The sequence below is a fragment of the Ciconia boyciana genome, chromosome 2, assembly GCF_034638445.1.
Source record: "Ciconia boyciana chromosome 2, ASM3463844v1, whole genome shotgun sequence".
Taxonomy (NCBI): domain Eukaryota; kingdom Metazoa; phylum Chordata; class Aves; order Ciconiiformes; family Ciconiidae; genus Ciconia; species Ciconia boyciana.
The window spans coordinates 13,184,681-13,210,556 of record NC_132935.1 but is presented as its reverse complement, the minus strand read 5'-3'; the positions used below and the strand labels follow the sequence as shown (position 1 = coordinate 13,210,556).

Genomic DNA, 25,876 nt, shown 5'->3' with positions numbered 1-25,876 from the left:
GGCTTTTTAGTGCAAAAGAGCCAGCAGCAACTTTCTGAAGTCCCCAGAGGTATCAGATCGGACAGCTTCAGCTAACGACTTCTTGTACATTTGCTGGAATTTCTCCTTTATTGCTGGCAGGTCGCTCTAAGGAGACACCAAGAGCCTCTTTAGAAGAGTGGGACGTGCTTTGAGTAATATGCCCTGCTCCTACCAGGACCCCTGGGGTCTGATCCAAGGTCCACCGCACCCAGTGGGAAGAGGAGAGGAGAAAGCAGGAGGTCTAAAAATCTTGGAGGACTTTCAGTTTAACATTGGGATTTGAGGTAAGCCCATGTCAGATGGTGTGGCGAGGGGACGCTAGCTGCGAAGAGGGGTAAGGGCCTGTGTGGAGAGCAGTGCCGGGGCGGCCAGGGGCATCTCTGCCCGGCGCTCAGTGGTGCCATGCGGGCACAGCCTTGGTACTGGACAAACTCACACAGGTTGCTGCGAGCTCCTGAGGCCACTCTGTAGTGGCAAGCAGGGAAGGAGGCACTTCCAGGAGTATGGCTAAAAGAGAGTTTTGTTCCACCCACAAAAGTAATTTTCTGGTTACTACGGGGGGAGCATTAAACGCCATGTCTTGAGCTTTCCTGTGAAAAGGCACCCATTGGCACGGGTCTGATCTTTATCACTGAGGGTTTTAAATGTTACCATGATTGGACCATGTCTTAACAGAGAGCGCCTAATTTCTCACACTGCCAATCATTGAGAAATACACTCTCCTAGTCCCTGTGAACGACTCCTCCTCTGTGTCAAGACTGAAACAGCCCTGGGGTTACAACCTACACAGCTTAGCTTACAAGGAAGGAAGACTTAAAGATTGTGTTTAAGATCTCAAATGTCTTGTGCAGTTTTGTGCTTTTTAAAATTACAATTATCTCCTTCGGCTCTTTATTTTTCTTCCCTCCTCCCCATCTGTTTTTCCCAGCTGAAATCAGAGAGAATTGGCAACATGTCTTTATAAGGAGTTCTCAATTTGGGAACTGCTGCTTTATCATTACTTAACTAGGAATTTACTTCTACACATCCTATTGGGGCCAGACCTCCCCATGGGTTAGTTGTAACCAGGTACAGTTGACTCCACTTGAAATTGCCTGCATGCTTTCTGGTGTAGTTCTTTTGAAAACAGAAATAGATGCAATATCAAAATTAGAGTTGCCTGGGTACAAAAGCAGAGTGTGACCACTGATGTCATTGGGCTGATATGGGTTGACTGAGCACGTGATCTACCAGGACTCACTCCATACCCTCTGCATTTGTATTTCTCCCAGAGCTGATGTGAGGTATTACAGGTTGCAGGGTACCCTACCTCAGCCCTGGTCACAAGGATGCGAATCAAGGTCTCCTCATCAGTCCCAACTCCTTTCATCGACTTGTGCAGAAGTGTAGCAAAGTAACCTGGGCAGTCTTTGGCACAGCTGACTAGAGAAAACAGTAAGAGGCTTCATTATATTTGTATATTTACACTTTGTGATACACCCGCAATGAGAAGGAAATAAATAAGGAAGAAATAAAGGAAACTCTCTAGGGTTTATGCTCAGACATATGAGCTGGTAGGGCTTTTATTCTGTGACTGGTCCCCTGTCAGCATGCAAAGAGAAATCTTGGAGTCTGAACGGGGACCTACATTTCTCCACGGGAAAGCATTTTACACAGTGAGATGATCAGCACTGAGTACTCTGCCATTCCACAGTGAAATGAAATGAATGAGAACGAGCATTTGCCCCTCTGGAGTTCCTCTTGTCCATCTATTCTTAGGGTAGATGCTCACTCCACAGCTCACAGGGGCAAGAACTGGGAGAGCCCAGATCCAGAAGGATAACAGCAATACCAGTAAGCTAATCAGAGCCAGGGCACAGGCTCAAATACTGGTCACAGTCATCCCCAATGCTAAATTGCTGTTGAGGACCCTGTGGTGGCTGGCTAGCACGCTTCCGATGATGCCCAGGCATCCGCTGGAAGTTATCAACAGCCATGGCCTCAGAGCCACCTTGGAGGTGGCCATCCTGTGTTGGAGGGCAAATAATTTAGCTGCGTGGAGAGGAGCTGTCTGGCAAGTTTTATTTCTAAAACCAAGGGGTCCAAATCACTACTGAAAACTGGCTCTTCTTTTCCTGGCAGATATGTCAGCTCAGTTTAGGGCTATCTCGACATCTGTTGCCAGGCTGTACAGAGACCCCCAACAACCAATGTCAGATGATGGCAAGAACTAGAAAAGAATGCTCTTGACACGTTTTTCTTTTTTTTTTTTTTTTTTTTTTTTACCAAGAGTGAGATAAGCCTTCTCCAGATCTCCAGATGTTTCACTTTTAATGGATTCTTCTATGTCCTTCCCACACACCTAAGAGGACAACAAAAAGAGGGCATCAGAGCCACTGTCTGTGCATGTCCTCCCACGGCCATAAAACCAGCATCAGCTCCAATGGCAAAAGGCCAGTTCAGATCCTTTAGAGCCAAGGGAGTAAATTACTCCAAGGGAGTAATTCAAGGGCAAATGAAGTTCTCTGGTGTAAGTGCTCACAGATCCACTGGCACCAAGAGAAAAAGGTCTATGTGGCCAGGTAAGGCACAATGATTAAGAGATGGACAACCTAAATCAAGCAGTTGCACGTATCAGAGGGCTTCTAGGACAAAGAAGCTGCAGCTTCTTCTTGAGTGACTCCTAGTGAGGAGAAACTGTTCGAGCTTCCTCTAACCCCTCTAATCAAAGGCTCTGGATGGCTCCCACACAAATAAGATAATTTTTTGGAGCTTTACCAGCTCTATGAAGTTTTGTTACTTATTGTCTTTGGCTTCCCAGGGAAAGTTTACAAGCACTGCAGTTGTTCCCAAGTTTTTGTATTATTCTGTAGGAAAGGGGAAAAACAGACTGCTACTTCAAACCAGAGTTTATCCTGACTTTTGTGAACTTTGTCAACCTCAGAGCCTTTTACTTTGCTCTGTTTGGCCTATCAGGATGGCCCTGCATGGTTCAAGACTCTAGTGGACTCTTAGGTCAGAGCTGGGAGACCACGGGTACAAGGCGGGAAGGGGTACCTTCTGAGGATTTGGGCTGAAGTTCTGCAAACCCTGAACCTGGTTTAGATCTGGCCCTATTTGTCTTTCCAAATGCAGAGAAGGACTGATGTTTGCATGGCTCTAATCTTGGCCCACTTCTACTTCAAATACAGCCAGGCAGGATGTGGTAGATCGGTTTGGGCAACCTGATCTGCTTGCCTTTAGGAATCAAAAAGCCAAGGTAGCTTGGCTATCGGACCATTTAACTGAACCCCCAGGGTTTGGGCCACTCTGAGGGAGAGAGTATTAGTTAGTGACTGGTTTTGTTCTCCTGCCAGCAACAAACCAAAACTTGGATTAAGCTGCAAACATTTTTCCAACTACGGGTTCCTTATTGTGCTGACACCGAAATATGGCCTTGACTGGATTTTTTTTCATCTTCAGTGCCTAGGGTTACAGTTTTCTGATGAACTCAGAGTCATCCTAGGGATGTTCAGGCCTATAAGCCACAGGCTGGAGGGGGGACCCTCTCCTGAAAATAAATGTCTCTGCTGAGCTTTCACCTTGCTGCCACGAGAAGGACCTTAGATCTCCCATTGCTTTGACTTTCACAGGTCATTTCCAGGTGAGAGGTCTCAGTGGAGGTTGGTTCCAGGTCCAGGCATGAGCAAAATGTCCCTGGTGGGTGACACAGGGAGAAGTACCAGACAGCCGGGATCCTGCTACCTACTTTGCCTTATGCGTGGAGACAGAGGAGAGTACAGTGAAGTACCTGCACAGGCTGTCTGCCCAGCGTGGGCAGAGAGGAAGAGGCTGGAGATGCGCCTCTGCCCAGCCAATATGAGTGTGTGAAGCAAGGGGATCAGGAAGAGAGACCTTGTCAAGGCTCTGCTTTGGAGAAGGAGAAGAAAAGACCAGAAAAGCAAAACCCTGCTTCAGGACAGGAGTTTGTGAACCTGTCCCTTTGCTGGTCCTGCTGCAGGAGTAGGGACACCCACTGTTGTGCAGCTGTGGGAAGGAAACGATATCGTGACATTTATTTGGCTGGATCTTGTGTGGGTTATGAAGGGGAATAGGTTCTTCACTGGCAGAAGATGCAGCTGTTATCCCCTATGCGTCTTTCCATAAGATCAGGATCCAGTTGTATAGAAATGTTTTTCCAAGATTCTTAAAGCATTCAGAAGTTTTAAAATGGCAAATAAGGGATTGCCCGCTCTACATGTCGTTGTAGGGTCTGCAAACTACATGTTGGGCCCTACGCAACCCACATCGCAGAAGAGATTAACTCACCTTTTCATAGGCTTGAAAAGTAGCTCTCAGCTGACTATAGCTTCTCTTTGCTAAGACCACATTGAAAGCCAGCTCCTCTGTTCCCCAGCGGCCTTCTCCTGCCTTAAAGATTGCATGTTATTTTTTTGAAGCGCTTGTTTATTCACAGTAGAGAGAAAAAATCAACCAGAGCCCTTGATCCACCAAGCTCCAGCTTCTGCCCCCCTTGCTCATCTCCTTACACTGCCATTGCCCCCCTACTTGGTGTGTTTAGTCACCCCCGAGGCAGCCCCTGCTGCACAGCACGGGGCAAACAGGGATTTTTCCACAATTGCACTTACTTTATACAGATCTGTGGCATCTTGCTCAGCGAGCTCTGCATTGACCTGTTGGGTCTCATCTCGGGTTGCCTACAGGAAAAGACATGACAGTAAAAAAAAAAAAAAAGCAAACCAAGTGCTGGTGACATTTCATAGCGGAAGGGAAGATTGTCAGCTTGTGCCCCTCACAAATATTTTGTTTATAGTTTTGCTGCCATCTGCTGACAATGCCTAGCAATGGGGCACGGCGGGACTTGGTGGTACAGTTTTGAACGGTCTGTTCACATTTACTACAGCCCCTGGTTTTGCTGGCTTTAGAGGTGAAGCCTGTATGGTAGGGTTTGTCTCGCAATTTTATTTGCTGTGTGCTGGGACCCTTACGAGACTGCAACTCTGATGCCTCTGGAGGAGGAAGGGACTATCGGGGCTGGGCAGCTGTACGGCATTAGACCATACCTGCGGATGCTCCCCTGCAGCAGGCTGGCCTGCTGGCCCCCCTTGTCCCCAGCCTCCTTGCCTTCCCATGGGTGTTCCTGCTCCCTCCCCTAGCCAGCACATGTCTGGAGCAGAAAACAAAATCAGAGGAAAACCTGATCTGAGTTTGGAGTTAGCCTTGCTTTGAGGAGGGTCGGACCAGAGGAGCTCCAGAGGTACCTTCCCACCTGGCTTGTTCTTCGGTTCTGCTTTCTGCCATTTTTTGTGGGTATTTTTCCACTGGTGGGAAGTGGTAGTGTGCATGGCCAGATGTTGGGGTGGGAAATGGAGCTGAAATATGCAGACAGGGCTGGGGCAGGACTGCCCCAACACTGCTTTTGGTTTCACCCCCAGAGGGCTGAGCTGCTGGGTATGTACAGCACCGTGGGCTCAAACTGCAAAGTTCCTTAGGAGAAATGTTAGTGTATCCATCATCCAGCTACTGCAAAAAGGTTCCCAGTACCTGCAGTGAAGTGCTGATGGTTTTTGTGGTGCTGGATATGCCCTGATAACTGCAAAATATTTTCCTGACTAACCTATATACTCTGAGTATTCACTAACACTGTAATTCTGGTAGAAACTATGTAACACTGGTAGAAATTATGAAGGACTAACCTATGAAAATAATCTATGAATAATATGTATTTGTCAATCCTGAAAATATACCCCAAGAGGTTGAAGAGAGATGTATCCATGCTTTCCAAAATGGGAGTCTAATTGTGGTGTATTTAGCAATGTGACTGTTAGGTCTTTAAAGATGCTTCTATTTATTGAATCTTTTCATTTGTAAGGGCTGTCTGCTCAAACTGGCCACCACATTGCGTTCCTAGGCATGATCCCGCTCTTCTTAGTTGTACTGTGTCTTTAAAGAGATGTTAATTTTTTTCAAGCCTGTCAGAGTTCAAGGAGTGTCTGGACAATGCTCTTTTAGTCATATGATTTAGTTTTAGGTAGTCCTGTGAGGAGCAGGGACTTAGACTCGATGATCCTTGTGGGTCCCTTCCAACTTGAGATATTCTACGATTCTATGATTCTATGCAGCTGGTTTAAAATAAAGTGTCCCCTAATGGAAAATATGCTTCTTTTTGTGAATGGAAAATTAACAGCCATCTCTTCCTTACTTTTTCTGTATCTATCTGAATTGTAAATTCCTCATTTGAGATGGAAATCAGAATTTGCTTGTTTTAGGCCAAATTCAGCATAATGTAGCCATGGCCTTGAGTGGGTATTCTAGCCATTACAGTGGTATAAATAGTAATAAAACAATGCTATTGTCTTTAAATTATTGAAATTTATAAAATTACATCTGATTGTATATAACTCCTTTAGTTATATTAAAAAGCTATAAATATAGAAGGCTCTTATCCTGAAGAATGCCTTTTCCTTATTATAATTACCTCATTATTGTATTACATATCATAATTACATTATTATCAATACCAGCTAATACTTATTATGATTACCCAGGGTAGGCAGAATAGAGAAAAAGAAATTTCTCTATCAGGTAGATGCATAAGAGAAAAGCCCCCAGCCTTACCTCTAGCACAGTGACTAATATCTTCTGTAGTGAGCCACTTGTGTCACTTTTAACATCAGACTCTAGATCCCTATCAAAGACTGTGGAGAAAAAAAATCTGTGAGGGTTCACCCAGTGATAAAAGCTTTAAATGAAGGTGTTTGAAAGACAATACTACTTACGCTGTTTGTATGCCTCCTTTATGTTTACAATTTCCTAGGCAAATAAATCAAATAAATAAGCAAATAAATAAATAAATAAGGAAAAATACTTATATATAAATAAATAATAGTACAAAAATTAATTAATTAATAAATAAAGAAGCAAACAAAACCCCAGCAAGTCAGTACCATGCCTGTGTTGCTTGAGGCGTAGCAGGCGTGGAGGGAGGAGAAGCCGAATTCCCATTCCCCGCCCATGCTGGGACTCACCGCAGCGCAGAGACACAACTCAAACCCAGCCCAGTTCAGGACAGCATTTCGAGGGATGCCTGACTTGTGCAGGTGTCCCTCTGGTTTCACTTGCGTTTAGGCATAAGCTAAAGGGCTTTTTGGAGAGGATCACATTCCTGTACCCAGCAGGAGCCACCTCCGAACAGTCAGACAAAGCAGCCTTTAAGAGGCACCCGGGCATTTCTCTATCATCAGCATTACCTCTGTGCCATCCGTGGGAGATATGAGTCGAACCAAGGAAGGAATTTGAATTATATTGCTCTGAACTCCAGCAAGAGTTTCAGCCCCGGTATGGCAATGTTATAGCTGCAACCACTGACAACAGGCATTTCAGCTGCAGAAGCTGGTCTGATCCCTCCTCCTCCTTCTGGGGGGATGCTCTTGACAAGCTCTTTGCCCTGCTACCTAAGGAAGGTCACTCGTGGTGTCCCAACCTTATTGTTTCGTGTGCAGAGAATCTCGATCAGCAGTGACTCATCCGTCCCAGCGCCCTTCATCGCCTTTTGAAGCTCTCGGGCCTCGTACTCGCAGGGCAGGTCCAGCAGAGCCAGCACAGCCTTTTCAAAATTCCCACTCAGGTCTCCCTTCAGGTCCTCTTCCAAATCCTGCAGGGATAGTCAGAAGGGTTAGCGCAAAAGCTGGGGTGTGATTAGAGGGTTTCTTAATTTGTTTTGGGGAATTTCATGATTTCAAAGTTTCTTCTGTACCAAAAAGGGACAAAAACATAAAACCACCTTTAAATACGTGGAAATTTTTTTTGCAAAATAAATTACCTAAAAATTTTTGTTTCAGATTGAATGAAATGATGGTCCCATCTTCAAATACCAGCCAATATCAGTCCAGTTTTGACTCTTACTTGTTTAATTAAATGCAAACTAGTGTTTTTAAAAGCTTAACACGAGACTTTACTCTGAAATGCAACGCAGAAACTTCCTGCTTTGAAAGAGCTGCAACAGAAGGGATCAAGCTTACCAAACTTCTCTTACAGTTTTGGTTAAAATTGACTTACTGGAAAAAGCAACAAATTTCTACAAAGTGCTTTGGTACCAAGCAATCAGCATTTTTTCCACCAAACCCGCCCCCCAACCTTCTGTGATATGAGCTACTTACTTAATTCAAAATTTAGTAAAACCCCGGAGGAGAACTAGCTAGTGTATGTACGCTGAGAAGGATGCCTACTGATGATTTATTTGAAGTCCTATCTGGAGTTAACATTTCCTGTAGTATGGGAAGTACTTGACAAGTTCAGAACAACGAACGAGAAGCCCAGCTCTAAATCTATTGTTCTTAAATACCCTCTTACACAATCGCAAGTAAACACTCAATCTATTCAAGTCAGAGGCTGACATGGGTGTTGGAGCAGTTTCAATGCCTGCACCATGAACCTTGCTTCCTGGAGCAACAAGAGAGCGAAATGGTACAATTTGTGGCTCCTTCCTGAGAGATTCAGGGTGCCCAGGCAAGCGAGAAGGGTTGCTCCGTGCTGATGTAACCGGGATGTCTCATGGCATTTGCTCATTTCTAATGCCTATTTTTATTAATCCTCATTATAGAACTAAATCTATAGTATTTATGCAACCAAAATCTTTATCATGCTTGCTGTAAGTTTTACATATAGAAGGCTTTCAGGTTCAGTGCTGCCTGTCTTATTAACATTGATTAATGACTAATGAGCAAGCAGACCTTAAGAAAATACCAATTTAATAATAAGCTCTGCAGGATTCAGCTGTTTACATAAATAATGTATTGGAAGCTTTATTTTTCTTACACACAAAATCATTAAGGCAGTCTACGGTTCCTCCTCCAGAAATCAAGTGCCCAATGAGACTTCTCAGTTTTACAACGGGTATTCTACTTCATCACTGGAAGAAATCAGTACTACGTCTATTAAACTCAAGAAAAATATAATGATGTAAGATCAAATAGTTCCTCTGAATTTGCATCTGTTCTGAGAGGGATTCTGACTTAAAATTTCCCTTTTACATTAATTCCTTTTTCTGAATGTGCTGAAGATGAACACAAGCTGAAATACTTTTTATTTCAGTTATGAATTATTTTCTAGCTCTCCCAACTTTGATTAAAATGCTCTGATCTGGTTAAGGCTGATTTCAAGAAGACTCTGAGGCCTAAGATTAGAAACATAATTGGTATTTTAGGAGAGAAAATAAATTGCTGAATCAGAAACTAACTGGTGTCCTCCTTAAATCCACTGTGCCCTTGATATTTTCAAAAGCAGAGGCCTGTAGGCTGTATTTCTAGCAGGCATGCGGTTTGAAACAGAGGGGCCATTTATTTTGAAATACCTTGCTATATAGAGCCTTGTACTTCTGTTTTATTTGTTGTCTCTGCTCCGATGTTCGACTCGACAAGACTTCAATAATTTTCTTTTCATCGGTTCCTGAAAAAGAAGTTGTGCATAGGAATTATTTTATCAGGAATCTAATGCAGAGAAAAGAAAACATCATCTCTAAAGAGAAAAAAATTACTATACATCTATCCCCACTGTGCTAACTTAGGATTTGTAGCATCTAAGATCCTTTTGAGGATATATTTAACTGTAGTGTGCTACAATGTTCAGACCATGAAATAAAAGTTCACCATCTTGTGTCATTCATATTTTATCAGGGAAATTGAGTCTTCTCTTTCAGAAGGTCAGAAACTGCTCCTAAAATCAGGGTTATGCCAGTGCCCGTAGGCTGACATACACATTTTTGGTGGCAATGCTTGTTTGAGTAGGCCCGAGGGATCAGCCACCAGATCCAGTTCATTAAGTGTGCGAACACGTGTGCTGGCACAACAGAACGAACGGTGTGGGGCGAGAGGCCGGGGTAGGTGAAGATGTATTTACATCAGCTTCATTAACCCACAGCCGGAATGTACAGCCTGTACAAAATGGGTTGTGCTTTGTGCTAAATGGAGTCAGGAAGAGGAGCAGGAACCAGCCTTCATGGACTGAGTCTCTGCTGATGCTGTTTTGCTTGGCAAAAGTAAGTGAGAGTGAAGTGGGAGCATGGGGTGTCCCGGTGATGGGCACTGCAGCAGCTGCATCTCCTGGGAACCCACAGGGGAACTGAACACCAGCATCCCCCCAGGAGAAAGCCCTCGGGCAGCTTTGAGCTGTAACATGCAATGGATGGAAGCAGCTTACTAAAGGCAATGACCTTGTTCTTGTACTTTTCTTGCCCTCAGCCATATAAACAGATGTTTGCAGTAAACAAAGCTGCTGGAAGGCATTCGTTATGTTTGTGGCTAATGGGACAGGACTTGCAGCGATGCTACTTGGATGCCCGGAAGACACAATAGAGTAGCTATTGCATTAACATAGAATCATAGAATCATAGAATCATTAAGGTTGGAAAAGACCTCTAGGATCATCTAGTCCAACCGTCAACCCAACACTTCCATGCCTACTAAACCGTGTCCTGAAGTGCCACATCTACACGTTTTTTGAACTCCTCCAGGGATGGTGACTCCACCACCTCTCTGGCAGCCTGTTCCAATGCTTGACCACCCTTTCAGTAAAGAAATTTTTCCTAATATCCAATCTAAACACACATGATCTGGTGCACTTCCATCTCAGGGCCAGCAGCTTGCCTCAGGCATTATTTCTTCAAGACAGGTTTTGAAATGGAGAACATATTTCAGGAGGGACCTATGACCCTGCATGTGATGGAGACTGCCAAAATGCCCATAGCATATAAAGGGTTTAGATGGCTGATCAAAGGCATCAAGCTGTATGCCAGGTCTGCTGATGCATGCATGTCATGCTGGTGGACATTGCCCCATGCTCTCCTTGTGGTCTTCCATCTGTTGCATCCACCTACTGGGCTTTGTGCCATGCCTCATCGCAGGCTCTTGGGAGCAGGGACCAACAAGGGTTTCTGAGGAGCCACCAGTACAAACGATAAAAGTACAAATGATATTGGCATTCAGCAGCAGCTGATGCATTTTCATCCCTGCATATCACCACCAGGTACATACAGGACAAGTTTAGGGCATCTTGTCTAGTTCTTCCTGCTTAGCACCAATACAGAAGGCACGGTCCAATTTTAGAAGGAAATGCACTGCTATCTGACAATGTGGGGTTACTCTCAGTAGGAGAGTCCTCTGGGGAACTGTCTTGAGGGGGCTCAGTTGATAGGGGACAAACAATTCCTAAAGTTCAGGCACTTAACTAGCTGATCCTGAATGTCAATTCTGCACCAGGAAGAAATGCTTAAATACATGTTTACTGTGCAAATGCCTGGAGTGGATTAATAACTTATTGCTCTCATGAGCTGCTTGGCTGTTCTTCCTCTGCCAGACATCGTCACCTCCACGAACCTGAGGATCCCATGAACACTGTGCGTTTCTCATTCACATCAGTGCACAGTCAGGCAGCTTACTTTAAACTACCTTAGAAGATGGTGAGAGCCAGTATTTTTGGTTAAAAATCACTGATGCAGATTGAGGACCGCTGTATATTCCTTTCAGCTGATGGAGCTGCAGTGAGCTTTGAAGAGCTTATATAGAGGTGGTGATAGTTTTGATTGGTCCTTGAAGGCCTGGGAAAGGACATATAACCATGACCTTAATCTGACGTGACCCCGTGACTGTCATATCAGCCTTAACAGCTGGATGTTCCTATCGCAGGGAGCAAATATCATGTTTATCCCAATCCCCTGAAGCCAAGCAATTATCAACCTAGATCTTACCAGTCTTTGAGGAACAAACTGGCTTCCCTTCCCATTTATCTTAATCATATAAAACTTCATGGGTGTGCATGTTCTTTGAGTCAGTAAGTGACAGAAAGCATGAAGATTACCTGAAACTGGTTGAATCAGTTGTTTTGCCCTAAGTTTATATATAAACTCTTTATAATCTTGACTTGCCCTTTGTATAAAAAACAAGAGCTTTCTTACCTGCTCCTTTGCAGGCGCCATGTATTTTCTTGGCATCTCGGTCTGCATCAAACCCATGATGATGGCGTTTATTGGTTGACTGGGAAAACAAGAGACACAACAGATACATGGGAAACAATTTTGTGTTAGTCTCCCCGAATGGCAGCAGTTTGGGCCAGGTTCTTGCTTGATCTTTGTTCATATTATCTAAACTGTGAAGTTCATGCTGGGCTTTGCTGAAATACTGTATCTGTCACTAGGGCTCCTAGAATCGGTCCACAAATAGCTGTCACCACATGACACACGGTGCTGATCCTACAGAACTTTGTTCTGCCAGTTCAGGCTTATTCAAATAATGTAAAGGTAGTAACTTCATACTAGGCATCTTCATGCCAGATCAAATATTATTTATTTGTACCACGTTAACAATAGGCCAATATAAACACCTTATCAGATGCATACAGAACCATGCCCCATGTCTGCACTATGTTTGTAAGTACTAGGAGCTTACAATCCCAATTGGCTGAATAAAAACTGGTCCTGCAAACCTTTCTTGCGTTGATGCATTCATGCAAACAAGATAATTGGGGATAAATAACATGATAAAGCTGGTGGTTTGACTTTTTTTTTTTTTTTTTTCCAAAATATTACATCTGGTTACCTTGAGCTAAATCTATGGGGGATAATAGCTCAAAGTCCACAACCACAGCAGCAGTTTACAGCCTGACATATCAACGTAAACAGAAAACCATGCCCTCTCCTACTAATCTGACAAGCTGTGAATCACAAGGGCTGAACTGCTGTACACCCTCTATTCTTCTATTCTGCTGTTTCTCAGACAAGGATAGAAACATCTGAGACCAGGAGGTCAGCAATGTTTTAACCTGTCTAATATCATGAATCAGATCTTTTAAATGCCTAGACTCTAAAATAATACTGGAAAATAGGTCCTAGGCTCCTAAATAAATTAGAACTATTTGCACACCACGTACTCGGGGTGGGGGGTCTAAGTGGGCATTGCAAGCACTTTGGCATTTCCATTCAAATAGCAACATGTGGATCAGGCTATATGCTTTGCAGGGCTGCCATGCACTGGCACTACCACTGTTAATTAAGGGTTATGATACCCCAGGGAATGGCAGTCTGCTTTTAAGCCCTTCTGAAAATGCCACCATCCTACTGAAGAGCAGAAGAGACTAAATGGCTGATTAGCCTCCTTGTCTTTGGGGATAGCACAGGGCAGAGACGATTCCTGAAAGACGTTAGGCACAAGATCATTCTGCTTGTGGGATAAAGAGAATTCAGGCATATGGCTGTGGGCCATGCTCTGCCACATACCCATCTGGCCAGAGAACAAACTGTTTCATTTACAAGTATAGATATAGCCTGGAAGTATATTAGTTGGTATTGTTCAAAAGTTTCATGCTGTGATCTACTAGCTCTGGTGGAAGAGCTACAGCTCTGGATAAAGGAGTTGTCTGTCAAAGACAAAGGGTCTTTTCTCAAGGAGAAAACCCAAATCCAGTCCCTACACTGCTTTACCAATGTACCTTTGTGACAGACTAAAGACCATTTAGGTACCTGGCTTTTCTAATGCAGTTAGCAGCTAGGATACAACTTACTGCTGATGGTAGCTGCTGTAGTGCAGCCATCTCACTGAAATGGAAAGTTATTTTTACAACAATAGCAAGTAGTAAGGTACAATAACAATGCAGTAATTTCTCTTGGTCTCTACAGCACAAGGTAACACTTTCATTGCCACATCATGATCACAAATGTTGCTTGTAAACATATCTCACTGTATGCTCTGACACACACACATGCTTCTCTCAACTTTTCAAATAAGGTGGAAATAGATGCATATAAGTAACATATTTTCTAGTGGGAGATTTTACTTAATGGTCTTGAAATTTCTCAGGAATTTCGTCAAAAAGGAAAGGGAAAAGCACAAAGTTAGAAAACAGATGCACTGATGACTGCCTTTATCCAAAATGAATTGCATTCACATTTTTCTATTATGATAGGGTGTACATGCTTCTCCTTTGGTGGAATCATGTACAAAAGATATCTTTTTGCACAACATGCTTGAAAATTAAGCAGCTCTAATTTCATTCTTCTTTTCTGATTGCTATACCCTCATTTCCATTCTTGTGAGAACAAAATTCACCTTTGTTCTCTGTGATACCAAAACAAATGACAGCTAACCAGACTCGGAGGGTAATGAATTTGGGGGAACACAATAATGGGATCCCACAATACAATGAAGTCTATTCTGGATATACAGCCCCAGGATGCAAATTCTGCATGCACAATGGGCCTCTCTGCTGGAGAGTCATACAGGCACGGTGTTGACACAAGGAGCGTGGTCCAAGTGCTCTTCAACGCGTGGCGGATTCAATGAGCATCATGGCATAGCATTCAGGAGGATGCTCTGCTGCCTGTTCAATCAAGTGTGCCTCGCAGACAGCAGTGTGTGGTGCCAGTATGGTTTTCCCCTCTCCATAATACCAAGTTTAACATGCAAATTGTTTTTAAACACTTCAGTCCATACTTTAACATATGATTGGTAGTATTGTCAGAGTTACCACTATGTTGGGTAATGCGCTCCCAATTACTTGCATCTGTATCATTCACCCTGGAGCAATCCCAAAGGACACTATAAGCTGGAGAGACAGTATCCCTGCCTTTCCCCTGAGCCATGTGGAAAGCTGCTTGTAGGAACAGGGTACAATATCTGAATGGAGTAAACGATAGTGACATTAAGCTATCATTATTTTGGCTCTATAGTGTTAGTATGCTTTTCAGATCATCATGCCACTCATACAGTTGATCCTGCTGTCTGTGTTAAGCAGCCAGTACTGAAGTTATTCTAGAGTTGCTTGCAAAGCATTTCTTTGTGAGGGTAAGGACCAGGGAAGCAGATGAAAAATCAGCAAAACAAGGGACAATTCTGGAGCACAAAATACAGAGCAAAGTGCTAACATACCAAATGCATAGATTTGACTACTTTGTAGTATCCAAGTGCTATTCTAATTTATAGACCCTCAAATTCACTCCAACAATATGAGTTGAGAACCGTTGCTCCACATTCACTTCCTTCTGACCTGGGACAGAAGATGCAGTGTTGAGAATTGAGAGGAAAAAGGCTTCGTCTGGCATTCCCTCCCACTTTTCAGTCATTCAGCCTGGACAGAAACACCTACACAAACACCCAAAGGCAAGGAGCTGCTTTGTACTTTGCTTTGCCTTACCCACCAGCAGTGCTGGGCTGTGGGTATTGCCCTTATCACGCTAATGCTGCCGCCTCCGCAGCTCCCACTGCCCCAACTCTATCAGATGCACCGGGTCCTGATAATGTAATTACAGGAGTTCGGGAGAGTGGTTTGCTCTCTTATGCCTTTGATGGCTGCTCAGTTATGCTCAGGTTTTAGCGAGTCCCTAACTCCTAGGTGCAACTTGTCATTGTAGTTGTTGTGCTTGTGTGTACCACAGTTGCAACAGGTGGGAAAATGGTAGCACCAGCAACTGAAAGAATATTGTGGATTTATGAGGATTTATAAAGACATAAATAAAGAAATGTATTTCTTTTCAAGGGGAAAATCATGTGGAAGGGAAGGAAGGCCTGTTTCTTAATGATGTTCAGGACACATTTGTTTTAAAGCACCAGAAGAAGCCTCCCTCTTCAAATAAATCACTGTAAAACATTAAATGATGTGCCTGGGAGATACCATTCTTATAGGACTGTGTGTAATACTAGCATCAGCTTTATAGATAAGAAATCTGATACTTTGGGTAAGTGACTGTCAAGGCCAACTCCTGCGTCATCTGGAAAGCTCTGGTTAAAATTCACTACCTGCTGGGTCCCAGCCTTGTTCTTGCCAACTGACACAGCCTTCCCACGCAGGAGAGGGAGAGCTGTTTCAGAACAGTACTGCTTCCTACCCTGTGGATTTTGACAGGTGGATTTTCCTGCAAGGGACAAATGGCAAAAGAAATTGATGTTTAATACCATTTGTAACATTTGTAATATGGGCAGAATCACTTTAATACAGTTCTTGTTTTAGAGTTAGGATCTTAGGTTAGATTTGAGTAGTTAATGACTTACAAGTGTTACAGCAATTCTGGTGATAGTGTGATGTGGAGTCTGAAATATCAGGTGGAGAGACTGCATACAAATTTTGCAGTGGGACATAGGATGTAAGGGAACTTGGTCTCATAAATTGGTCCAGCTCCATCTGCTCTGTTACTCCGTTTTCTTCTACATTTCTCTTCAATACTTCTATATTAATTAGTGTCGCCAGAGTTCTGGTGGTAAGAAATCCTCTTTTCACTTCCAGTCTAGCTGTATTCATGGCCTGTGTCCACTTGTTTTTTCTGCCAACAGCGGTCCTTAGCTTAAACAGTTTTTGCCTCACTCAAGCATATTCTAAGATAACAATCATTTCCCTTGCAGCTTTGGCTAGAATTGCCACAGATTTATTTCTATTAAACTGGATAGATTATAACTGATCTAAAACTAACACTTCTACCTTGTTGTAAAGCACACCAAGTAGTTTTTCCTACTGTAAATTACATTTGATTTTAAGGAGATGTAAGATGAGTTTACAGTGGAAGATGGTCTGCAATGCTTAGAGAAGCATTTGGAGATTGTTCTTTGATATTTCAGCATGTGGAGCCCTTACAGTGCACATATAAACAGTTTAACAAAAAGGTCAGCAAAATCAAGACAGGCATGGTGGCAGGGCGAATAAGAGCTCTGGTGGATTCAAGGCACCAGTAGTTAGAATTGGTGGGATGCTGCAATATATTTCAGACATTTCTGAAGACAAAATCTAATATCTTCCTTGAGCTAAAGACAATTAAGCTTGCAGAAGATACAAAGTGCTCATCTGTCAGTAGACAAGAACAGAAGAAACACTACCATGAGCATGCCAGGTAGCTTCCTGTATTGCAAAAGAGAGGCAACATACCCTACCTGAAAATAGCTGATAATGCAGCTGAGCAATCACAGCTATTTTTTCATTTCCGTCATCTCAAGCAGATGCCACAGCCACGCTCTGGTTTATGGAGGAATAATGTCAAAACAACAGAAGGGGTAGCTGCTTGGGACGCTGCTGACAGTGCTCACCCTCTGCAGCTCTAACACAGATCGATGCTGATAATGTGCATGGATAAATGCAGACGCAGACCCTTACAAGCAAATCGCTAGGAAGAGCCAGCAGGAATGTGGCTGCTGACCAGAGCAGTTGAGATACAGGTCTAATAGCGATGGGCAGAGCTCTAAAAAGGGCTGGATTGATCCAGGGATGTTGAGTGCTTACCCCAGTCTCCATTTTTGCCAGGTTCATTTTATGTGCTTTATTTAGTGGATGTCTAATTTCAAGCTTCTCTTTGGTTGCTGTTTTTATTTTTCTTTGGCTTAACCAAAATAAAAATTAAATCTCAAAATGGCAGCACATAGAAAGGGCAGACTGACCCAGCCCTGCTCTTTACAGCGCTGACTACTGCACGTGAGTGGAGTCTGGAATAAAATTTTGGGCAGTATTCAGTTGTCTAAACATAGGTATCTGGTGCTTTTAGAGGTGCCCCAGGGTAAGCTGCTTGCTGCCTGTCAGAAATGACTGGTCTCCTGTGGGACCTGCATCTGTCAACCTGTGCAGATATCTCACATACCCGAGGGCATCTCCAGTGGTTATTGGAGATGGGCAACAGAATCAAGCCCCAGCTATTTCACCAGTTTTGTTATTCTTCACATACATTTAATATTGCTCTAAAAATGCATTGGAGAAAACCACCATTTAAAAAAGAATTTACATAAATGAGTTCCATATGCAACAATCTGAGCTCTCCTTTCTACCAAGCAGGTGAGCACCAGAAACCCCTCTGCCTGGTTTCCCACAGATTTACATCTCCTGGATGGCTGATTTCAGTGCCTCTACTGCCTACTGCAGGTGAAGTGATTCCTGTGATGGGCACAGGCATAATGGCACATCACTGTGTGGATTCTCTGGTGTCTAATAAGGGTTGAGCTCATGCCTCAGTCTTTCATTCAGGGGATATCTAATACAGTCTCTTCTCAAGATTTTCAAGAAACGTAACAGGCACCTAATAGTTTTGAGACTTAACACCCTGCTGGTAAATTAATCTGAAAATTGTCCAGTGGGTTCAAATATTTTTAGCTGGGGTAACAGATATATACACACTGCCAAGCCAAGCCCCAAACGATCCATAATGTCCCAAAGGTGAGCACAGGAATGCCAGAACAAAAACCAGACAAGCCAAAACAATTGAAAACCCATCACAGATTGGAAACTGTGGAACCTGTTGAGATTTCTCAGTTCTCACCATGCACAGTCTCTGAGTCACCAGTTCAAAGACCTTTGGGGAGCCTTGTCTCCAACTAATGAACCAGTTCTCCTCCAGCTCAGCACTGCTAGAGCTGTCAGGACTGGTTTGGGCAGAGCTGATCTTGCTGTAGGCAATGGATAAGTGAGCTGACATCTCAAGGTGCCTTCCAATTCTATGATTTTCTGTATTCCTCTTTTGTGTGGAGAGGAAAATTTATTTTCTCTGTCTACCAAGAAATGTCCCAAACCATCTAGTCATCTTGTTAGCATAATAAACGCCAGGACTGGGGTGTTAATCTCATTAGTTATCTAACTGTATTAGTTATCTAAATTGTATCTAATATACTATGATCATGGAAGAAAGCTTTTGGCAAATAAGCACCTATGTGATTAATTTTTTATCAACACACATATACTCAAGATTAATTATTTATCCTGGCAGAAACCTTTAATGAGCTATAATACAACTGGAATCCAAGGTTAACTAGACTAACAGTATTGGATAGGAAAAAAAAAAAAAGGCATGTTTGCACTAAAAAGGGCAAACCACATTAGATCTTGTGGTTTTAGTCTTCTAGTATGTCACACGTTGCCAGGATAACATCTTGTTAGCAGAACAAACTGAACTCCCACCCAAAGGGACAGTCTTAGTGACAAAAAGCCCAAATCTCATCAATAATTTTCAAGCATTTCCGTGTGTTGAGAATAAAATACAAGAACAAACATGGGAGAAGGCTGCTGTATTTTGATTCTGATCTACTTCCAAAGACAGACTGAAAACATGATGCTACGTTTGTACTTCATGAATAGTCTGATTTACTAAAACAGACATTTCCAGTCATAACATTTTTTTCAACCTATTGTAATGCTACTTTAGGCCCCTTTGAACTGGGTCAATTTTTGGATCATAGCAGAAGGTATGAGCATAACAAGAATAGTCACAGCCTCCTACCACTATATAATGTATATTATTCTTATATAATAACGTCACCCTATTTTAAACCTATGCATTCCTAATAGAAAATATATCTTCCTGCTTGTGTCACTTAAAAATGCAGTTGAGACTGGAATGAACATCAACAGAGAGGAGGAAAAGCCATTTCAGCAGTAGCATCCAACCTGCCTGACAAGCGACATACCTCCCTCACCCATGGCAAAGAGCCTGGAGACACACATCACATTTCAGAGCTGTGGGGGGGAGAGCTCTCGGAGCTGGCAGGCAGAGGATCGCCCCTCCACCAGGAGCCTCTGGCTTTGCTGTGGGATGTATGAGGGCCCTGGGGCAAGCTGGCAATGGGGTCTGGTGACCTGTGGCTGCCTTCTCTGGCAGCAAGGCCCTGGGACACCAGCACAGCCCTGTTCCTGGCCATGTCAGCCAGCCTGGCACAGGGCTGCAAATATTCCTGGGGGATAAAAGGGTGACTTGCTCAGAAAGCTCCAGACCATCAATCAGAAAGGGCAGAAAAGCAGATAAAGCCCATTTCATTTCTGTGTATAGGTACTTCCGTGAGAAAAACTTCCAAATATTAGAGCTTTTCAATATAGTGGAGAAGCAAAAGAAACAAAGAGCAATTACTGGTATGCAAGGTCGGGTCTCATCTAACTAGGAAAGGCTGTTCAGGGGTGAGGATATCTGGTCATGAGCGGATGGTGGGTTCACCATCTCCTATCATCCTTGCATCAAAGAAAGATGTTCTTCTGCAAGCTCTTCTTCAGTGAAATTCAAATAATTGGGCTCAATTATTCAGGCAGGAATTTATGTGAAATGTAAAGACTTTTAGCACACAGGTCAGAGTAGATGGGCGCTAACATTTAAAATCAAACAGAAATGAACAGCTGTGGCATGTTGGCAGCGGTGCAGTATCAGCAAGCACCAGGGTTTGGGCTATGGTAATAAAAAGATGGGGTTGGGGATACTTCTTCACGTATGTCAATTAGCAAGTGCTACCTTAAGGACTATGTGTGTCCTTTTGACCACAAGGTTTCTTCCTCTGCTGTTTTGTAAAAGGTACCTGTCATTTTTGTTTGTTTGAGCAATTTTCTCAGTCAACCACAATATGTAACTGGAAATTTGCCATCTTGCCTCCTTGACTGCTCAGAAAATGGTATCAGCGTCTCCGAATGCCATCCGCCATCTGGCAGGCAGGCTGTCACTCTCCCAAATCCTTACAGCTGTTTTAGGTCTAACAGCTGTACGACAGCAACACACACTGTCAGGCTAGCTTGTTGCTGACAATTTGTAGCTATCAAGAACAAAACGATTTCTATATGAAGTCTATACTGGATAATATAATATATGTAAGTCATGTAGATTAGACTTCATTACTCAACAGCCTTTGCAATGACTCTGGACTCTTTCCAAACTGAGAGGTGCAAATAACCTTATTTTCTACATCTGAGACCAAAACTACAGTGACTACAAGATCCTAATAGAATTAGTCATATTTACTTTTTCCTATTACAAACAAGTGGCAAAAGTGAAGGTAATTGCTCTGACAGTTATTTAAACTGCAAAATTAAAACCATCTTTATCCTAAAACTTCCCTCCCGTTTCTAAGTACCTTTTAATATTATTATTATAAAAAATTAGCTTATGGCTAATTTTTTATCCACTCAATTTATTCATGCTCATCACCACAAAAGAGAATTCCACAATGAAGAGAAAAGAATTTTTGGAGGGGGTTGTCTCATGGCTGAATTTTACATTGTCCAGTTCTAATGTGTCCAAACCCTCTTGTGGCTGGTGGAATTTCTTAATGCAGATTGCATTTAAAATCAGCTAGCTAGCAGGGTACCATGCAGTGGGAATGCCAAAGTTGCAAAACTGCAGCTTTTATTTCTAAAGGGCTCAATTCATCTGCTTAAACACACACACCTTTGAGACGTGCCAGAGCACCCAGTACCTGCGTGGGGCTGGCAGAGGTGACACAAGGCTGACAGGGACCTGACTCCCCGGATGTGGCAGCTGAAGCCGAAGCAGGAAAGGATGCTAGGAATCTCCAGAGACACCATGCCCATGTTTAGTCATGAGTCATGCCTCACATAACTTCCTTTTAATACTTATCTTGCAAATGGAAGCCACAAAAAAATAGCAAACAAATGGCTTTATTCACCAAGGACAAATCTAGGATTCCAAGTCTGGAATAATTCTCTGTTACGCTGGGGTGGACTTGTCTCCTTTTATTTTATTGACCATAATGCCTGGTTGGAAAACACTTTGTATGCTGGGCCATTAGGGATAATGATAACTAAAATTACTGGAAACTGGCATATTCTGCCTTTTTTTCAGCTGAGATACCAAATCTCTGACTTGCATACTCATACAGAGATAGCTCATGTGTTCTTATGTTTCATTAAGAATTTTACACTCATTACCTCAACTAAGACTTATGATGAGTTTTGGTAAGTTACCATTCATGGAACTGAAGTAAATTCTTGTGTATGCCAGCATGAAAGCTAGCATGACTTAAGTATACCTACACAGGGCTGAAAAACATGGACACAATCTTTGGGAACATCATGCTGACTCTTTTATGTGTTCTAAAGCTGAATTATTTAAAAGGAGAAGAACTGGAAGGATGTTGCACCCCATCAGGGAAGCTCCAAGATTACATGCTTCTCCCCTTGGTCCCTTCATTGTTTTTACAACATTCCTCTGCAAGATACATTATCTAAACACCATCTATATATTCATAGACACATAGAAGGGCCGTTACTATACAGACATTTCATGTTTAGTGTCCGACAAACCAACTGTGTCTACTGAACTTGGAAGTGTCTGTGTCTTAACTCCTTTCCACCTCACAGGGTGAAGGAAGTCTCAAGATACTCCCAGGTCAGCTGAGTCACCCAGCACAGCAGTAATCAGTCCATTGTTTCAGTCAGTACGCATAGTTAACAATGAAGGGAGGGTAATTTTTCTGGATAGTAACAACAGAACTTGGTAGAATATACTAAAAATGTTGAAAAAAGAAGAACATTAGAGTCCAGATATTTTTGATTTTTTCTTATGTTTTTGTAAAACATAATTGTTTGACCTGTTTACATTATGTAAAACATAAATGTAATGACCCTTTGATACTTCAGATGGGTTCTTTTTTTTGCCACAAACACACCATAAATTTTTCATGGGTAGATGCTTGTTAACACCTACCACAGCTGCACTCACAGGGCAGCCTCAGACCTAAAAGGAACAGCAAATATCTTGGATAAAAGGGGACCATGGAAACGAAAAGAATCTGCCACAGCTCTTCCCCAGTGTTGGGTGGCTGAACAAGAAGGTATTTCTGTCTTCTGCTGACTGTGGGCTTATGGCCAGGGACTGAACAAGAATCGACTGTCACCGAATATTGGTCTGCCAGGGGAAGCAACAAATAGCAATTGTTAAGCTTTGTGATGACATAATAAAATCACGCTGTGGTAAATAATACTTGTACTAAGGAAAAATTTCTACAAGGATAGAAATGTCCAGAGGCAACACAGAGGCCCTTGTGATGTTTGTGAGCTTATCCCCAAGAGGACACCTCAGGTAGATGTGCTCTCCACATTATACTTACTTTTTTACCTTCAAGTTCTCAAACCATCTGGCCCACAACAACCTGCCACCTTCTTATGTTATAGTCCTCCCTGGCAGAAGGTTTGGGCTGCTTTACAATGAGAAGATGAAACTCAAGGGAGTCCCAGAGAATCTCAAAAAGTGGTTTAAATTAAAAACAAAGAACTCGCCCAGCCCCCAGATTAATTCAAGTCACAAACATCACCGGGAACAACAGAATAATGCATGAAGAGTCTTCCTGGATTCTTGAGAGACAGAAGGTTAAAAAACAATTACACAATTTCACAAAAGTCAAAATCCATCAAACTTTTCAAACCATCATATCATCAAAAACATTGCTGCTATTCCCAAAATGTCCCCAAAGCACCTTGCTGACAGCAGAGCAGCTACCCAGATTTTCAGGTGGATTGATTCTACTTGTAATTTTGAAGACAGCAGAAGTACAGATAAGCTTGATGCAAGACTGCAAACAGAGAAAATAATTAGAGACTTTAAATCTCTAAGGATGTGCAGTCAAAAACTTTGACTGTAGAAAAAGGGACCGAGAGCAAAAAGCGTGGAAATATGCAGATTTGGAGCTGTAATGTTGCATCAGGTGCAGCTCTTAATTGAGAGCTCAGTTTCTAAGAGAAAGGTACACCTTGGAGCTGGTTGGAAATTTTTTGTTGAAAGCATTTTTTTTCAGTAAAATTTGTTACTTTTGTTCAAATTAACATGTTCAGGGAGATACTAATTTTGATGAAAGCGCCATTTTAAAATGAGACATTTTGATGCAGCTGAAAAGTTCCATTTTAGCACACACATAATGGAACCTTTTCTTTGACCAATGCTTAGCTTTCAGTGAAAACTTAATTGAATAATGACATTTTTTTAAAAAGTTTTAAAACCTAAATCCATTGAACCAAATAAAATACCTCATTTGACACAGATGATTAATTTGATATTTCTCCCAGCAGAATTTGGGCTATTCAATAAAATTTCACTTCTGAAATTTCAAAGCAGACAAAATTTTGGAAAGATGCAGTACGCAACAGAACGAAACAACCCAGTTTTACCCAGCTTTCCAGTGTCAGTCTTGACCATGAAAGAGGAGTTGCCTTTGTGCACTGCAGTGCCTCCCAAAGCCACCATAAAGCACAGCAATATGTGCTGCAAAACTACGGTGCCCCTTTCATCCTTCATTAAAAAAATGCTTACTGGGTCATCTGCTGACAAACTGGTAGTCCCTACGGCTGGTTTCCGTATATCCTCTGTGAGTCTGTAAGACTTGCTCTGGAGGTGTAAAAAACACAATACATAAGACACTCATGAACCTATGGCTGCAAAACATGAGATTAGGAGAAAAAACAAACTGCAGCTGAAAAGCTCTGTTAAGAATATTTTCAGGCTGTTCCAGAAGCAGTTCTCCGATACAGACGCAGGCATTTCTCCAAGATTGCCTGTAACTTCCTAGGGACAAACACAGAATGATGCAATTCCCAGATGAGTCACGGGCTGAATCATGGGATTGTGTTCCAACATGGGCTCACACCTCTGTCCACTGAAGCCTACAGCACACTTCCGGTGTCCTGCACCTACGTTCAGGCTACCTAGTCCAGCATAGAGCTCATAAAACTGCTAAACCTGCCTGAGATGCAGTGCTGAGGTCTCTCTTGCCATAGATAGACCTCAACTGGCTAGTTTAAACCTAAATTGAATATGCTTGCTCTACACTGCATTCAGTGTAGTGTCCAGTGAAAGGGTCTTCAGGGTCAGGACCCTTTGGAGATGCCTGCCAACAACCCTACGATGTGTGCTTATGTGGACACGCAGGGCTGTATGGCAGGAGCCTTCTTGGTCTTCTTTCCTATGCAAAGATAGGTTGCTGAACTGCTTGCTTCTCTCCCCTTAAGCAAGCAGCCAGGCCACAAAAGGATGGTGAGGAGATGGGGCCATCTACCTTTCCACAGGGAGACCAAAAGCTCCTTGGCTTAGTAGCTGGAGCTTTGCGCAAGTGGTACAGGCTCTCTTGCTCAGTCTGCCAGAGAAAATGTCCTGAAGAGCCGGTCCAAAAGCAGCAGATGCTCGGCATCTCTCAAGGCCTTGTTGAATTTGAATTAAATAAATAGTCATGTAATAAAATAATATAAATCTTAGAGAAACTAACATAACATTAGCCTGTATCAGCGGACAGACTGTCTTCTATGGATACATACTGTAAAACTGCAGGTTTTCAGCATTCAAGGAGAAAATGTGCTGCTGAATAAATATTGCCTTTTATCCATTAGTTTTAAAAAAACCCCAACTTCTTCAGCACAAGCTACTTAACTTTGAGAAGGACTGATCATTCACAGCTACCACACACAAACTTTTGACAGTCAGGTTAAATATCTTTATGCAGATTTAGATATTTATTATTAAACACCCAAATGTTAGCCAAAATTGGCTCAGTCAAAACTCATACGGTAATTTGATGTAGTAAATCCTGACACCTGGATTTTAATCAGGCCCTTCTGTGAGCACCACACTTTGAGATTACTCCTGTCCCTACTATTCAGAGATAAACTTAACCAAATTTTGAAAGTGTTGGCCTTTGGGACAGGAACCTTTTCATACATCTTTAGGGAATTATTTTAGTGTTCAGAATGTTCCAACACAAATTTGCTAAACCAACTAAAATTAGTTTTCCCGTGATACCCTACACATAATTTCTTTTTCTCAAAATTAAAGTGCTGCCCTTTTTAACTAAGCCATAATGAGCATTAAAACACTCAGAACCTGTGTGTTACAGTAATAGTTTCATTATTCATGTACTGCAATTAAGCAACGTTAGCAGCTACATACAAGTTTCCTACCCACACTTAAAGTAGATTTTGAGGTTAAATCTTCATTTGCAGCTGTATTAATGTCCTTTAAAGTGAAAATGGACAAAAATAAAACCAGGAAGTTGCTGCATTCTTGACAATCCAAATTAAATAACTACTTACTTGTGAACTGCCCATTTTTGCTCAGCCTGAGTGTAGAAGATGCAACTCTTCTGCTCTTCAGTAAAACAAGCATTGACAT

At 42.5% G+C, this 25,876-nt stretch overlaps 1 protein-coding gene across 1 annotated transcript; it reads right to left on the bottom strand.

Moving 5' to 3' along the window:
* On the bottom strand, positions 1 to 25,876 carry ANXA13 (annexin A13). The gene is made up of 12 exons (XM_072855055.1): positions 25,798 to 25,876; positions 24,029 to 24,135; positions 11,951 to 12,029; positions 9,353 to 9,447; positions 7,484 to 7,654; positions 6,780 to 6,813; positions 6,619 to 6,698; positions 4,629 to 4,697; positions 4,309 to 4,410; positions 2,287 to 2,362; positions 1,331 to 1,443; positions 1 to 126 (listed from the first exon to the last, which is right to left on the bottom strand). The coding sequence occupies exons 1-12, from the start codon at positions 25,874 to 25,876 to the stop codon at positions 7 to 9; spliced, it is 1,125 nt and encodes a 374-aa protein (XP_072711156.1). The 3' UTR covers positions 1 to 6.

Bases quoted from the DNA above. Each gene is read 5' to 3' on its own strand.
- ANXA13 (XM_072855055.1), bottom strand. From the start codon at position 25,876: ATGTCAATGCTTGTTTTACTGAAGAGCAGAAGAGTTGCATCTTCTACA. The intron at 24,136-25,797 runs GTAAGTAGTTAT...TAGGTTCATGAG, and splicing joins CAAAAATGGGCAGTTCACAA to TGTCTTATGTATTGTGTTTT. The intron at 7,655-9,352 runs GTATTTCAAAAT...CTATCCCTGCAG, and splicing joins ACAAGGCTCTATATAGCAAG to GATTTGGAAGAGGACCTGAA.